General features: G+C 49.3%; 1 protein-coding gene across 1 annotated transcript in view; it reads left to right on the top strand.

Annotated features, from left to right (window-relative positions):
- C14H14orf132 (chromosome 14 C14orf132 homolog) overlaps positions 1 to 15892 on the top strand; it is a 31016-nt gene extending 15124 nt beyond the window's left edge. Inside the window, exon 2 of the mRNA XM_075947342.1 lies at positions 10288 to 15892. Within this exon, the coding sequence (XP_075803457.1) occupies positions 10288 to 10512 (225 nt within the window). The 3' untranslated portion in view covers positions 10513 to 15892. The remainder of the gene's footprint in view (positions 1 to 10287) is intronic.
- Positions 15893 to 16464: the final 572 nt, after the last annotated feature.

The raw sequence follows: 16464 nt of genomic DNA, 5'->3' as shown, positions 1-16464 counted from the left end.
GCATCAATTTGCAACCATGGGACAAAGTCAAGAGTATCCTAGCTGCATACTCTCCCCCAGCCATGCTCAGTGCCTAGACCTAGACACACACACACACACACACACACACACACACACACACACACACACACACACAGTGGACAGCATGGACTAAGAGGTTACCTCTTATAAAGCCCTCTCTTTCTGGGGGACAAGTTGGCAGCATCCTTTGAGAGTTAACTGTATTTGCTTTCCTGGAAGGTCCCTTTAACACCCTAGTCTTATGGCAAGGCCCACTGGACAAGAGGATTTGACCCACCCACAACACACCCTCATCTTCATGGCAGCATGACTTGTTCCCTGGGCTCAGTCAAGGATGGCACTTCTAGAATGTCAGTGGAGACAGAGGATTCTTCTCTGGCTTCTGACCCAGGTGGACAGATAGAAATGACCACAAGTGAGCCATATAGAGTCAGCAAGGCCCAGCTGCCTCTGTGTGTCTCCTGCTCGTACAGGCGTCCCTGCGACCGCAGTTCTCCCAGGAGCTGCGATGCTGCATGCAAGAGACTGGAATGCTGGAGACGTCTTCTTGTCATTCAGCAGCTCCCTGGTGTAGAATCCAAAGCGTGTTGGTGGCTCAGGCTCAATAGAACTTCCCCAGGCAGGGAAAGGAAGAATGACCATCCCAAAGGATTGGATCAATGAGGCAAAGTCTGGATACATCATTATCCCAGCTCACCAGAAGCACTACCACCACCACCACCATCACCATCACCGCCGCCACCACCACCACACATACTGCAGGATGCACCCACTCTCTGCTGTAGGCTCTCAATCCTGTTCCATTTCTTCCCTTCCTATACCGCCCCCTCCTGTCCTCCTCCAAGACAGGGTCTGTGTTTTTCTCTATGCATCTGCCTTCCAGCCTGTTTTTAGCATATAGTAGATGCTCAACAAAATGTCTCTTTAGTCTATGAATGAGTGAGCAGTTGATCAGGTTCACCACCCTTCACCTTGCAGCCCTGAGACCCTGAGGCCCTGTTCTGTCCAGGGAAAGGGAATATACACTCGGTCCCATCAGTGCTGCTGAGTCACTCTAGAGGCTGTCTGGAACCTTTGGAGGTAGATTAGGTTTGGTTTGCAACAGCCTCTGCCAGCCAGCCCCCTAAGAGACAGCCTTAGAGCCCTCATTGTCTTGTGTCTGCTTAGCAGTTGACGGTTTGAAAGACCCTCCAGAATCTCGCTGACCTTCAGAAGGAGCATCATAGCCACTCATGGGTGGGCAGGCATGGCCAGGAGGTGGAGCCATCCAGCTGGTCTTGGCCAGTTTTTCCTTGATGTTCTCAAGCAGTACCTTCTAAGACAAATTGAAGCCCAGGCTCCTCCACGGCCCCCCGAGTTCTCAACTGTGGCTGTGGGCTACACCACAGAGAACAGATCCCAAGTGGTGGCCAGCCACATCCAACATGCCTATCCCCAGGGCTAGTGTTCCCTTCACTATTTGTAATCAAAGATGATGGCTCCATGGAGACAGTATTTTTTTTGCTGTGTGCTGAGTTACTATGGCAACAGCCTCCAAAAGGAGTCTGCTTGCTTTTTATTCTTAATTCTGCAATGTTCTCTGGTTTTCCAAAAATACCCTTATTTTCCTGGGTCCCTCTGTGGGGTTGGGTTCGTAGAGCAGGCAGCTGTCTGTATGCTGTGATGTAGCTCTCTCTGCTCCCGGCTGTCAGTTGAGCAAACAGGTTTTATTGCAGCTTTCTCTTAGCATCTCCTTCATGTATGTAGCTGTGCCGTGCACCGGGATCCAAGGAGAAATTCAGCTCCAGGCTGTCTGTCTGTAAAGAGCTCAGAGTCCGGGGAAGATAGACACGCCTGTAATGTAAGTGAATGACTAATTATAGTAAGTAAGATAATAATAAGTGCAGGCATGTGCAATGCAATCAATCCTTGGGCCTCCACAGAGGTTTCTTTGTGTCGGGCTCCAGCAGGGAAAGCTGTGAACTTGGGGTAGGAGACAGAGGTTAGAAGTTGGCCAGTTTGCAGCTCTGGTTTTGATCAGTTCCTTATATGCTGTGTATTCTCAGAAAGGTGACCGTGCCTCGCTGAGTCCAGGATCTGCCTCATGCTGGGCTGTTGTGAACAGATGGTACAGCACCCAGGCGCAGGGTAGCTCTTCCCTGGGAGACCCTGCTCACCCACCACCAAGCTCCTGGGACAGTCAGGACAGGCTCAGTAGGGTGGCTTAGGATGACGAAGGGTGTCTGCAAAGGGCCACTGGCAGTGGTGTGGCAAATGATGTTGGGTTTTGGGGGAGGTAAGAGAGCAGAGGGTTCTGTGCCAAAGCTGGGGCCCCGGTTCGTTGATCTCTGGGCTCTGATGGGACCCCATGGAAGTCACCGCTGAGCAATGATAGCTTGCGGGTTTGGTGCTGCTGAGGGAGGCAGGAAAACAGACAAGGCCTGTGTCCTCAGTACAGAAGCTTGCGTCCCCATGTCGCCATCCCTGGCCACATTTGGGTACTGCAGTCTGACTTCTGAATGCCCCCACCCGCTGAGATCCCTTCTGAAGGAGGGAAGTGTCTCTGCCCCTGTGAGGTTAGGACTAAGAGGTTACAGTGGCTGCCAAGGTGACAGATTGCTTGCAGTAGCCCAGGGGATGGTGCTGGGCTTCTGTGTTGCAATACCTGGTTAATTGCTCATGAGCTATGCAAGCTCAGGGAAGTCATTGTACTTCCCTGAGTCTCGAATCTGTCGCTTTTCATTTGTGCCTTAGTTTCCCCACCTGGAAAACAGGGATGCCAGCCCTTTCTCATGGGCGGGACTGTGACAAAATACCCTCAGGTTGTAAAGGTCCCAGCCCCCACCTGGCCTGGAGCAAACTCTGAGGAAATGTTTCTCGTGTTTTCCTTTCACACGCTTTGTTTTACATAGAAAACTGCAGCGTGGGTGCTAGGCAACGCGGAGGGCAGGTTCTGCTGGGAGGCAGCAGATTTTTCCATTAGCTGCCTCTCTGTGAAAGAACCATGCGGGAGGGGTCACCCAGCATCTCTGGGGGAGTCTTCAGATCTGCAGCCATTAGCTTTTCTCCAGTCACCTCCAGATTTCGGCAGAGAGGGAGTTGATAAAGCAGAATGTCACCCTACTGCCGGGGTAGTCGGGCTAGATGGAGCCCCACTCCAGGAGCAGGAGCTGCCATTGCTGCTGAGCCAGGCAGCATCCCACCCCACCCCCATCACTCCAACCACCCCACGGGATGCCACCCGCAAGTTCATCTCTTACCACATGCGCTTCCTATTGTTCTTTCTGGGAGATCCCGTTCCTCCACCATCAACCCTGGTTGGGCTGGTCCTATAGTCTGTACCCAGCCATTTACTTTCTAAGCAGAAAATGCCCACTCACCTGGGCATTCCTAAAACCCAGCCTGGTCTTCCTGGACCCTATTTTTGTCACTACTTCGTACTCCTTCTAAGCCAATGGACACCGGGAGGAACCTGTAGCACACAGAACACAGGCCATGCTTATAGACTGTGGGAGAGGAGGGAAGGGGACAAAGGAGACACTTGGATCTACAACAGACCCTACTTAAACTGTGTGTATTGCAAAGCTTTGTTTTTATGCTTATTTTTGAAACAGATGAATCAGTTCTGACCATAGGAAAATCCCTAGTCATTGCATGAGGCTTGGGGAAAGAAAGAGTGCTTTAAGGCATTTCTAACCTATGACCTAATGCAGGAAGCGTATGCATGTGTGTGTGCATGCGCACTATTATGAGAGCAGAACACTCGGGTGTGAAGAAGATGGCTGAAACCAATGCTCTGTCACCTGACCCTGTGTCAGCGCTCCAGTGCATGGAGCCGTCTGTGACTGTATTCCAGTCTGCCATTTGTATCCATTAGAGTCAAGCTGCAGATCAAGCCTTTAACACATGATCTTTGAAGGATGCTCAGGACCCAGGCCATGATGGCATCACTGACACCTCTCCTGCCCTCTTGTTACAGAGTTAGCCTTCAGTGTCTGCTGAGTCATAAGGACGACGAGGTCACTGAGTCACGCAAACCTCGGTGTTTAGACCATAGATTCTGTGAGAATTTAGCAGGGAGAGAAATCAGCTGTGTATTCATTCTGCCTGGAGGCTTGTCAGGAATTCTCTGGCGAACTAGGTCACCCAAGATGCCACAGATGGTATGCATCTGAAGGGATGCACCTGAGATTGTAAACAGGTACCTTGGTACCTGTCCTCAGTGTCACAACCTTAGGCCAGTCAGAGGGAGCAGAGAGAAACCTAGGGCTGAATCCCTGTGGAAGGTGAATGTCAGATAAACAGTAACTTCTAGATATGTCTTGTACTGGAGTTACAAGATGTCTTAGTTAGGGTTTCTGTTGCTGCAAAGAGACACCATGAACACAGAAACTCTTATAAAGGAAAATTGGGTGGCTTACAGTTCAGAGGTTCGGTCTATTATCATCATGTGGGACACGGCAGGTTCTGGCACACATGTCCTATGTCTTTCAGGCAACAGGTAGTGGTCTGAGCCACTGGGAGGTATCTTGAGCATATATGAGACCTCAAAGCCCGCCTCCACAGTGACATGCTTCCTCCAGGACCACACTTACTCCAGAAGGCCACACCTCCTAATGGTGCCACTCCCTTTGGGGGCCATTTTCTTTCAGACCACCACAGTTGGGGATATAGCTGTCAGTAAGATGCCTGCTGTGTACTTGTGAAGACCTGAGTTTGAGGCCCAGAACCCACATAAAAGCTGAGCATATACCTACATATGTACTCCCAGTCCTGAGCGAACAGAGACAGGGACATCTCAGGGCTCACTGGTCAGCCACCCTAAAAGCTCCAGGCCATTGAGAGACTCTGTAGAAAATATAAGGTGGACAGAGCCTGAGCAGGGACACCCAAGGTTGACCTCTGCCCTCCCACATGCATGAGCATCCACACAATCACATATCTCTGTAGCAAGATAGAGTCCTCTGGGTGTATAGCTGGATCTTGAGGTAGATCAATTCCAGCTTCCTGAGGAACCCCCAACACTGGTTTCACTAGTGGCTGCATAAATTTGCACTCTCAACAGCAATGAATAGGTGTCCCCTTTCCCCACATCTCACCAGCATGAGCTATTATATATATATATATATATATATATATATATATATATATATATTTGGTTTATTGATCTTGGCCATTCTGATTGGGGTAGATGAAATCTCAAATTAGTTTTAATTTCCCTGATGACAAAGGATATTGGACATTTCTTTAAGTGTTTCTCGGCCATTTGTGTTTCATCTTTTGAGGACTCTACTTAGTTTTGTACCCATCTTTATTTTGATATTTTTGGTGTCCAGTATATATATATATATATATATATATATTCATTCCTAGATCCCACATGGCAGCTCACAACTGTTTGCAACTCCAGTTCCAGGAGATCCAGCTGCAGTGCCCTCTTCTGGCCTCCATGAGCACTGCATGCACAAACATACAGAAACCCATATAGGAGTGTGCAAAACTGTGCTTAGCGTCATAGAAAAAAAGAGAGGGAGGGCAGGAGGGAGGGAGGGAGGGAAGGAGAGAAAGGAAGGAAAGAAGGAAGGAATCAGGCAAAAGGGGAAATTCCTAACTAGGAAAGGAGGGGTAGGGGAAGAGTGGTAACGTGGCTTGTGTTTGCAATAGAGTGTTACACAAAGCAGCTGCTGCAGTGTATCCCTGTGATCCCAGCTACTCAGGAAGCCAAAGCAGCAAGGCCACAAATTTAAAGGCCTGCCTAGGCAACTTAGTGAGTCCGTGTGTGTGTGTGTGTGTGTGTGTGTGTGTGTGGTTATTGTTATTGTTGTTCTCTGACCTCCACATGGCACGGCATGCATACACTCACCCACCCCATACACTGAGTAAATGTAATAAAATAAATAAACAAATAGTAAAAATTAAAATTATAAAGGGCTGGATTTGGGTACTGTGCTTTTTAAAAAGAAGGAAAGAAAGAAAGTAGTGCTTGAGCGATGGCTCAATGGTCAGGAACACTTGCTCTTCCAGAGGGCCTGGGTTCGGTTCCCAGCATGCTCATGACATTTCAACCATCTGTGATTTCAATTCCAGGGCCTCCAACTCTCTCCTCTAACCTAACCTCTGCGGGTACATGCAGATCATACATAGACATACATGTGAACAAAATGCTCGTGCACAGAAAATTTAAACTAAAAAGGGAAATTATACAATAAACTAAGATTTTTGTCAAAGTCTTGATGTTTTAATTTTACAAAGGAGCTACACAATAAGAAGACCTGAACTTAGGCCATGAAAATGTATTCTAAAGTATGATCAAACTGAAATCACTTAAGTATAAATAGCTCAGCTTTTGTGCAAGATCGGATTTCTATTGAATCTCAGCGAACCTGAAAGTCATCTCTTTGTGAAGGGGAAGCTCACGTTTGGGTCCGTTTCCAGCTCTCTCTTCTCTTCTGTGTAGAGGGACCTTGATTTTTCTGTCTGAAAAGGCAGGTGTGTCACTATCCTTTTCTTGGTAGCTCCACACCTCTGTCCTTTACTCTGTCCCTACTTCTAACCTTACCTGAGACAGACACAGAGAGACAACTGAGGGTCGTCATCTTAGTGACTTCTTAGGCGTGTGACAGAACACCATGACCAAGGCAACTTATAAAAGGAAACCTTTGCCGGGCGGTGGTGGTGCACACCTTTAATCCCAGCACTAGGGAGGCAGAGGCAGGTGGATCTCTGTGAGTTCGAGGCCAGCCTGGTCTACAAGAGCTAGTTCCAGGACAGGAACCAAAAGCTATGGAGAAACCCTGTGTTGAAAATCCAAAAAAAAAAAAAAAAAGGAAACCTTTGATTTGGGGCTAACCACTTCAGAAGGCCCATGACCATCACGGCAGGGAGCATGGGAGGAGGTAGCATGGTGCTGGAGCAGCAGCTCATATTCTCATCTGCAAGTAGGAGGCAGAAAGAGCTAACTAGGAATAGCATGTGTCTTTTGAAACCTCAGAGCCCACCGCCGGTGACACACCTCCTCCAACAAGGCCACACCTCCTCATCCTTCCCAAACAGTTCCACCAGCTGAAGAAACAAATACTCAAACATGTAAGCCTCTGGTGGCCATTCTCATTCAAACCACCATAGACACCAGTTTTCCTCCCCCAAAGTCAAAGCTGAATGGTCTCATGGGAAATCCTCACTCCTAGTTGTAAGTGTTTGGAGAAATGATGCATAGGGAGAGCCCTGGTAACAGCAAGCAGGCACGGGGCAAGACTGTTTAAATCCTAAGGTAGATGGGGAAAATGCCATCAAATGCTGCTCCTTGTTTGCACAAGAGTGTCTTGTAAAAACTCCGTGACACTTTACAAAACTGCACATCTGGACACCCTTGGATGATCTCATAGGTCCGGTGTCGTAAGAGCCATGCTGTCATTGAATGCAGGGACCAGCCAGGTGTGTGACCTGAACATTAGACTTGTGGCATGCTGCAGGCCAGGCACAGAGGTCTTCCTTGCATTCCCACATTCCGTAGGCTTCTCTTCTGGAAGCGTCGGGAGGATTTCCCCCCACTGGGAAGCTCTTCTGTGCTGAAGGAAAGTCTTAATACATGGACTACAATCGTCCACAGGCCAGTGAGCGTTTCCTTTCTCCCTCATGTTTGACAGTGAGCTGCAACTGAAGTTCTGGAATGCTAAAAGCAGATAGAGATGTCACCCCTTCTCACCTGTGCACACACTGAACACAACTGTCCTTCTGAGACGGTTGCTCACACAGAGCTTGCCTCTTCTTTGCCGGTAGGGCTCAACTCCATCCTTTTCTCCTATGTTCCTAGTTCATGTGGCATCAGGGGTGGTGCTGGGCAAGCATCTGTACTCATTCACCCTATTTTGACAGTTAGTACTAGGGGCCCTGGAGCTGTGGGGGTTGATCCACTAACAGTGACACTCACATCTTGGGAGGATCCCTCCAAAGAACATGTGGTCTTCACTCCCACAACTACGCAACCATCCACCACAGGGTCTGTCTTCTCCACTCGCTGTTCTGAAGATTGTCTAGTACCTTTCCCTCAGAGGTCTGGACAATTTTCTCCTTTACTACAGAAAGGAACGAGGCATCACACGCACATATGCACACGCGAGTGCTCAGGCGTGCGTGTGCACAATCACACCCACACACTCACATGGGCACACCTCACCTGCTGCTCCTTCTTCCTTCACTTGAACCGAGTTTGTAAAAGCTTTGCAGGCTCTGTAAATGCCTTTTTTCATTAAGTAAAAGATGCCACTCTAATTCCCAAACTGAAGACAAACTATGCTGCAATCTTCCTGCCAGAAGTGTGGCCGCCAAGAGCCATTCATCCCATGGGTCTATAGATGAGTCATCTTCCTGACAGTGACAATTGTCCCCAGCAGCTTATCTTGCCAAAAGTCTGTTACTTTGAATGAATTCAGACAACTGGACTTTAAAGGCGTCCTTTAAAGGGACTCTCCTTGTCTCTATTCCAACCAAGTCATCTATCAAGATGAGTTTTCCTCCAACTTAGCAGCAACCTGGAATTTCATTTGACACACAGCACACGTTAGATCTGGATGCTGCAATGAAAGCCACATTCCCTGCCCCCGAATCCAAAACTGGAAGTGCAAGAGGGTCTTCAAATGGAAGCTCGCACGCTCTTATATGAGCCCCATAGGGGAGCGAAATGAACTGTTTCTTGAGAGCCTGGGCCAGCAGGGATATACTTAGCCGATTGTCAGTTGTTGTGGCTGTGCGGACTTACCCACAAGTCATTACTATACTTGCTATACTCGAGAAAGATAATGTCTCTGTCACTCACTCCTTTGTGATTTCCGAGAGCATATAAACAAAATCTGGTAGGTATTCCAAACCATGTAACCTGACTCTGAAAGCTTTAGAGTACAACTTTATTTGTGCAAATCAGCCCCAATAAAACCATACCAAGATTGTCAGCCTCTCCTGCCCAACCAGTGGAGGACAGTGACAGACTGGCAACGGTGCCGGTTTGGTACTTGCAGAAGGTGGTTTGGTCATGCTGCCATAAGAGTGAGGGACCATGAAGGGCTGTGGGGTTATTTTGCAGTTTTATGGCCCACAATGATGCTCAAAAGCTTTTCAAGGGTTTTGGACCTCATGGTCATTCTTCTAGCTCTGTGTCGAGCTGCAGGGGAGGTTAGTTCCAGTTCTGGAGGCTGGTGCATAAGTTGAAGCACATGGATGTGAAGGGGAAGCTTTCCTTGTCTGTGCTGAAGAATGGGAAGACTTGGGAGGCAAGGCAGCCAGACTCCAGCATCTTCACATGGAGCTTGGATCCGCAGCATCCTCCTCCCACACCCGCAACACGGGGACCTCAGTGTTCTAACTCCAGAGCTGTCCTGTGCCTACCCCGAGAGACACTGAGGGTTGAGCCCATTTTTTTAATTCAACAGGTCCCTCTAAATGCTTACAAACCTCCCTCAAGCATCCACCAGAACATTCTGGAAGCTCCCAGGGTACACGCAGCACATTGGGTATCCCCAGCCCTGAAGCTGTGATGTATGTGGGGGGGGAGAATCTTCTAAAATGGGGGTTTGGTGGACTTTTAAATTCAGAACTAGAAACTGGCATGTTAAACCACTTCTCCCTCTTCTCTCTCACAGAAAAAAAGAAATTAAAAAAATTAACAAAATGTTAACTAAATAAATAGGGGGTGATTTGCAGTTTTCCCTGCCATTTTCTTATTACTGCTTTTGATTTATCTTTTTTATTCTTTGTATTTTTGAGACAGCTGTTTTGCTCCTGGTTCCTTTCCTTTGGCTGCCTAAAGGCTAGCCCAGAAGGCATGAGCTACCACCCCTAGCCTAAGATGTATTCTCATTTAAAATTAGAATAGGAACAAAGGTGTTGTGCAGCCTGTGAGGGTTTGGAAGGGCCTGGCACAAGGGTGGGGGGGATGGGAGCTTGTGGAGTGAGACCCATCAAGCGCTGTGTGTAAACCAGGCTCAGGGGTGTCTGCCGTAAAGCTTGACGCATATGCTCAGGGGTTGTGGTTGGTTTGGTTTGGTTTGGTTTGGGTTTGTGCTGGCTTAGAATTCACTATGTAGCCCAAGCTGGCCTTCAACTGTTATCTTCCTGCTTCGGCTCCCATGTGTCAGGATTGCAGGCATGTACACAGCCCACTGGAATACTCAATTTTATGTTGTTCGTGCCGTGTGAATCATACTTCCTTGTGGGCCCATTGGGTTGGTCCCTTCTGGGAATGTGTGGTCTCTGCTGGACAGGCCTGGTTCATTCTGCTCCTTCTTCTTACAGTTGCCCATGATGGGAGGAGCGTTCATGGACTCACCCAACGAGGACTTCAGCACCGAATACTCCCTGTTTAGCTCCCCTGCCAACATCCATGCGACCTCCAATGGCCACGGCCAGCCAGAGGAGTCTCCTCGCTCCTCCAACGACGCTGTTCTGCTATGGATTGCCATCATAGCAACACTGGGGAACATAGTGGTGGTAGGGGTGGTGTATGCCTTTACCTTCTGAAGGCACCGGGATGCCGAAGCTGTGGGGAAGCCCTTCATGCAATGGACTCACCTAGCAAGGCTGTCCACGTGGCTCCATCTTGCTCCCAGCCACTGGAGATGCACCTGTGTTCTAGACCTAGGCTGGAACAGCCTCCGGAGGGGCAGCCACCCCGCATCTGTAATTATCTCCAGGCAGTTCCGATTTAGAATATCCTGGGTTGTGGCTGAGCTCATTCAGAAAGCCTTGAAGTTGGTGCTTCCAGCCCCTAACAGCTTGATGGGTTAAGTCCTCCCAACAGCAGGCTGGACAGTTTTTGCATTTTCAGTCGGTCCCAGAGCACAAGACCAAGGTTGAGCATCCTATTAGGTTTAAAAAAAAATGTAGAGCTGGTTTGGTGATGCTTCCCTAGCAGTAAATTGTCACGTGTGTGTTGTGTTTCCTGCAGACTTACTGAACCCAGTGTGTGGGGGCTGGGATAAGAAGAACTTTCACAAGTTAGGATTCCCACCTTTTCATTTTATGTTCCACCGCTTGGAATATTGATGGTAATGTTGTAGGGTAACAGAATGCTGTGAAACTGACTCATAAACAGTGCGTTGTGACCAGACACTTGGGCCCTTGCAGGACCCAAGTGCATCAGAAATCCCAGGGACTGGGATGAAGTTTCTGATCTTTTCAAAACAAGCAGAGGATGCCTTCAAAATTTAGATCCCCAGACAACTAACCCTTCACTGCCCAAGCAAAGTCACCATCTATTCTTTGAGGATTCATAAAAATGAGTTAGTCATGTCCCTTCATCATTGTACAGATTTCATGGAGAGGGACACGATGATCTTGTAGTTAGAGAATGGTGGAGTCAGAGCAGCAAGGCATTTCCTAGTCTGGCTGAGTCTGGTCTCCACCCTAGCCAGGCTCTCTAGTAAGTGTATCCCCACCTAAGCAGCAGAGGCAGAGACGGGATCCCTGGGAGGTGTCCAACGTGGGGACTTCCCAGGTCATCCATGTCTGTGCTGTAAGATGGTGTAGACATTGCGGCCTCCCTCATAGGTCTGACTCCCCACATCTGTCGCTGTACCCAGCATACTTGCAAATGTTTTGGCCCCAGGGGAAGCTGTTAGGACTGAGAACTGGTCTGCCCTCCATAGCCAAGAAGTGGGAGTGTAGAGTTTCTGCTGAGATGCCCAGGATCACCCACAGGGCAGGATGCTGGGCTGGTAGTTAGCTGGAAGTTGCTGGATGTTTGCTCTGGCTTCCAAGTCTCCAGCAGGACCCTCCTCATCATACCCCCAAGTCTTTTCCTAGAGCAAGGGGAGGCCGTCCACCTCATTAGAGAACCCAGGTCAGGGATGAGGGCAGGAGTGTACTGTGGTGTCTTTATGAGCCACCTCTGTCCCAGTGCTGTCTGATTTACCGCAGGGGAGTAGCAGCCGGTGGTCCATCCCCTGCCTTGTCTCTATGGAAACAACAGGTTGAGAAACAACAGGATCTGTGCCTGCTGTGATGCGAGAGGAAGGAACAGAAAAGATAAAGACAGCTTCTAGCCTTGTAAAGTATTGGCTTACACACACACACACACACACACACACACACACACACACACACACACACACACAGTTAAACCCATGCCAGCGTCTCTCTCCTGTGTCAGAGCCACAGATGGTCACAAGCATTAGAAACCCCTTTTGCCCATATGACATCAGCTGGTCCCTTTCCATCCTTCTGTCTCCTGCAGTTTCCTCTCTGAACTTCCTCACTACACAGAACAGCGAGGAGTAAATGGCAGGTTCAGCCAGAGCAGCCGAAGTGAACCTCCTGGCTTGGTCATCAGGAAAGGAGCAAACAGGCCTGCCTGAGCTCAGTGCTTGAGCGCTGCGAGCAGGCACGGTGCTAGATTTCCATGCATAGCCTTCGTCCCTGTGTCCCCTCACAGCACAGCGCCCGAGTGCATGGGAGGGAAGCCAGGAACTCAGCGCAATGGAGTTACCACAGTATAGAAGTGAGGACCTGGGATTGGAACCTGGGAGGCTGGGCTCTGCAGCTAGCCCTCTCTGAGGCAGGACACTGCCTTTTGAGGCTGACAGCACCATGGAGGGACATTTGAACTGGTCTTGAATCCTCAGAAGGTGTTTCCCAAAGTGTCACAGTCTGGGCCATCCATGGCTGTCAGATCATCAGAATGGGGCCGCCTCAACTTCTCCTAGACTTGAGGTGTGGTCCTTCCCCCACCCGGGTAAGACTGACCTTGTGTCTCCACGTTCATCTCCAAGGAGGGTCCCTGAGGTAGGGTTTCTGGGGTGTGTGTAGAAAGGGTCCCCAATAAGGTATGCATGCCCTAAAAAGCTGCACAATAGGAGTGCTCCAGTGGACATCCCTGAGGTCAGAGTGTGGGGCTCACCTGTGTGGCAAGTTGACTTAAGCTGGGGTACAGTCTTTCTGTGAGCCTCGAAGCTCTCCAGAGCAGGGAATGTGGACCTTCCTTGGGATCCCATTGACTTCTCCCTGGAGAAGTTGGGCCCCAGAGCCTCCTTAATTTGACAGGAAGGACCTGGCCTTTCGTGTAGCTGGCCCTTGGAGAAGAAGTACTTCATTTGCTGGGATGTTCCGTGGTTCATTAAACCCAATTAGAGAGACTAATGAATCCTTTACGCTACCCTACCCAAAGCAAGCACTATCCTTCCTTGCTTGAGTTTCTAGAGTCCTGGGGAGCAGGAAAGGGAGCAGATCAGCGCCACACAGAGAGGCCAGCATCTTGTCCTGGTTTGGATGTCTGCCAGCCCACCTTAGCATTCTCGGGATCTGTCTGGGAGCCAGAGCCATTCGGCTGCATGTGTGCTCTTGGCACTCTGGTCCTCTCTTGCAGGAGCATAGCCTCCCTTTGGGATCAGTGCGTAGAGAAATGGCTCATCTCTCCTGCTGCCTGTCCCACTGACCGTTCATATACTTCCCAAGTCAGGGCCAGAGGAGCCTGGGAGGAGCCTGGGAGGAGCAGCCAGAGGCCGAATGGCACATGTGTGCCTGTACCAAGTCTTCTTACCCTCCATCTCCAACGACCACTCGGTGCAAGGTACGGAGGAGAGGGTTCTGAGCTGGCACTGAGAGCCCAGAGGTGCAGACAGAGGTGGGTCCCCTCTAAGAAGCCCAGGGCAGTGAAATGATGAGCCCCGGGTATTCCCTGCACCTCCTGATATCAGAGTATGAGCAAGAAGTGTCATGGCGGAGAGAGTGAACCACACAAACCACAGGACTAAGGGCGATGCACAGTATTATCAGGAGACAAAACCCTGTCACCTGTCAGGACAGATGGGGCTACATATGCTGTAAGTCTGAATCCTTTGTCCTGGCTCACTGTGTATGTCACCTGTGGGTTTTGATAGGGAGTAAAACCAGAGGGCTCAGTTGGTAAAGTGGGAGGACCCGAGTTCAGATTCCCTAGAATCCCCATTAAAATAAAAGGTCTGGGCATAGTGGTGCGTGCCTGTAATCCCAGCACTGGAGCGTGGAGCAAGACAGGTTCATGGAGCTCCCTGGCCAGCTATTCTAACCAAAAAGTTCAGGTTCATTGACAGACCCTGTTTTTTGAGTTTTGTTTTTGCTTGTTAAAGCTGGGGTAGGTTAGTGATTGAAGAGGAACCTGATGTTAACCTCTGGCCTCAACAGGCAACTGCATGAACATGTGTGCACACATATACACATAGACAAGGTAGAGGAGGGCAGCAGAGAGGAGAATCAGAGGGCACAGACCTTGGGGAGACGGTATAGGTGCACCTTGCCCAGGACAACCTGGCACAGTGGTACCCTTGTGCCTGCCTAGGTCAAAGCATTGAGAAGTCATAGCCTCAGCCTCTGGTTCTTCTTCCAGCCAATTCTGCCTCCAAAGGGTTCAGACCTGCTTTTCTGTGGGTTAGACCCTATGTGTGCTCAGTGTGCAGGGAGCGTGTGTGCTTTGGCCACAGGGCACTACAGAGCCCTGTTTCTACATGAAGCCCTCTGTCTGCTGGAGTAGCCCAAGTCGCTGTGTCTGCCTCCTGGATTCTTTCTTCATTCTCTAGACTTGCATGCTGTATGCGGCCACGAGTGACTGAGCCTAACTGTGTATCCCATCCAACACAAAATCATACACTTAAAATGTTATGAGGTTTTTGTCTTTTGTAACCCAGTTATCCAGTTTGGGGTGAAAACTTTCCAATTGACATCACTGTCTTGAAATGTCCAAGAGCTGGCCCTGAGAATCACTGCTTTGTAGTTCACAGTATGTTCTGTTCCACCAGTGGTTCTGGGTGGAGGCTTACAGAGAGAGCATGGAAGCCCAACCTCTAGTGGGCCTGGGGACATTGCAAGGTGAGGCTGCTCAACAGAAGAATGGAGTCTTGTCCCCAGAGTGCCCAACCACAGAATTCCCATGGTTCTACATTTCAGGCACCTTGTTTCCCTGAGGGACATTTGGCAATGCCTAGAGATCATTCTTGTCACAATTTATGGAGGAGTGGGGACCTACTGGCATCCGGTGAGTGCAGGCCAGAGGTGCCGCTTATCCACACACAAGACAGACCCATGGCCAATGCTATCCAGCCCCCAAATGCCAACAGTGCCGAAGATGGGAGAGCCTATTTAGACGTCCAAAGCAATGGAAAGTTCTCAAAAGCTCCAATGTCCATGGATCATCCACAAGTCCCCTCGTGGATCAGAGCAGATCAAAGCAGAGATCACCATGACTGCCCCAAGTTGAGAAAACTCCAGGGGCAGGACTGGACCTTGAAAGCCTGCGTGACTGTTTTCCTTTGGGAAGACCCCTACCTGTGTGGAGACAACCCCCAATATGGCCAGAATGCTGAGGCTGATCTTGTCCCCGACCAGTGACTGTGTCCAGGACCTCCAGTGTCTGACCCTCACAAGTGCGCCTGAGAAGCTCAGTTGGTGGAGAGATTCTGCTGGGGACAGGGAGGCTGGGGAACAGGAACAGCCGCCAGAAAATTCAGGTGTCCTTTCTCATCCTCTCCGCGTCCTCCAGCCCTGCTCCCCAAAGCTGCAGGCATACTAACTCTACTGTCTAAATTCTCCTGGAATTCTTATTCATCACCCGCCACCCACAGGTTCCTGTTCTTTGCGTGGCGAGCATTGGCTGAGCTTCTGTGTTTTGTAATATTTTACTGGAAAGCTTATAAACACGTGTATGCGACGTGAAGTTATTTTAACTATTGTTCCAGGTCCCCCCCCCACGCGCCCAGGTGCTCGGTTCCTCCATCTGTCGCTGGCTTCTACTGCAGTGGGAAGGCTCCTTGCTCTTATAGGACTTCAGCGTGCTCTTTAGTGGAGGTGTGGCTAGGTAACACTCCCTGTTAGCTTTCCTTCTATAGTTGTCATTTTCTATTATAATAAACAGAACAGAAGTTTAACTCTGTCTGGCTCTTGACTGCTTGTCTTTGAAAGCCACAGCTCCAGGGTCCACTGAGGTAAGATAGGTTCCTTCCTTCCCTGCTCCCATCTGAGCTTAGTCCACTGCCACATCTGAGATAAAAAGGCAGAGGCTGTATATGGCCACCCATTGGTTCTCCTGACTCCTGCCCCACCATCTGAAAACAAAGTTTATCTCCCTCAACTTTCCACCTTTGGGACCTACACTGTCTCCCATGCACGGAAGTACCCAGCAGATAGATATTCAGGGAGTGAATTGAATGAATGAATGAATGATGCCCGAATATTATATTATATTCGGCTTATATTATTATATTACATATGGCTTAGTATATTGCTAAGGAACACCAAGTGTGCAACTGTAATGGTGTTCATGTATTCACTAGTCACAGAAACACCAGAAAACATCAGGAGTAGTGACTTATACCTGTAGTCAGCAGCAATAAGGAGTCTGAGGCAAGAGGATCACCATAAGTCTGAGACCAACCTGAGCTACTAAGTAAGGCTCTGTCTCAGAAAAAGAAATAACGAAGCCAAAAAGAGAAACACTGATGTAGA

Source organism: Microtus pennsylvanicus, chromosome 14, assembly GCF_037038515.1.
Source record: "Microtus pennsylvanicus isolate mMicPen1 chromosome 14, mMicPen1.hap1, whole genome shotgun sequence".
NCBI lineage: Eukaryota > Metazoa > Chordata > Mammalia > Rodentia > Cricetidae > Microtus > Microtus pennsylvanicus.
The sequence above is the reverse complement of the archived record's forward strand: the minus strand, read 5'-3'. Positions and strand labels throughout refer to the sequence as shown.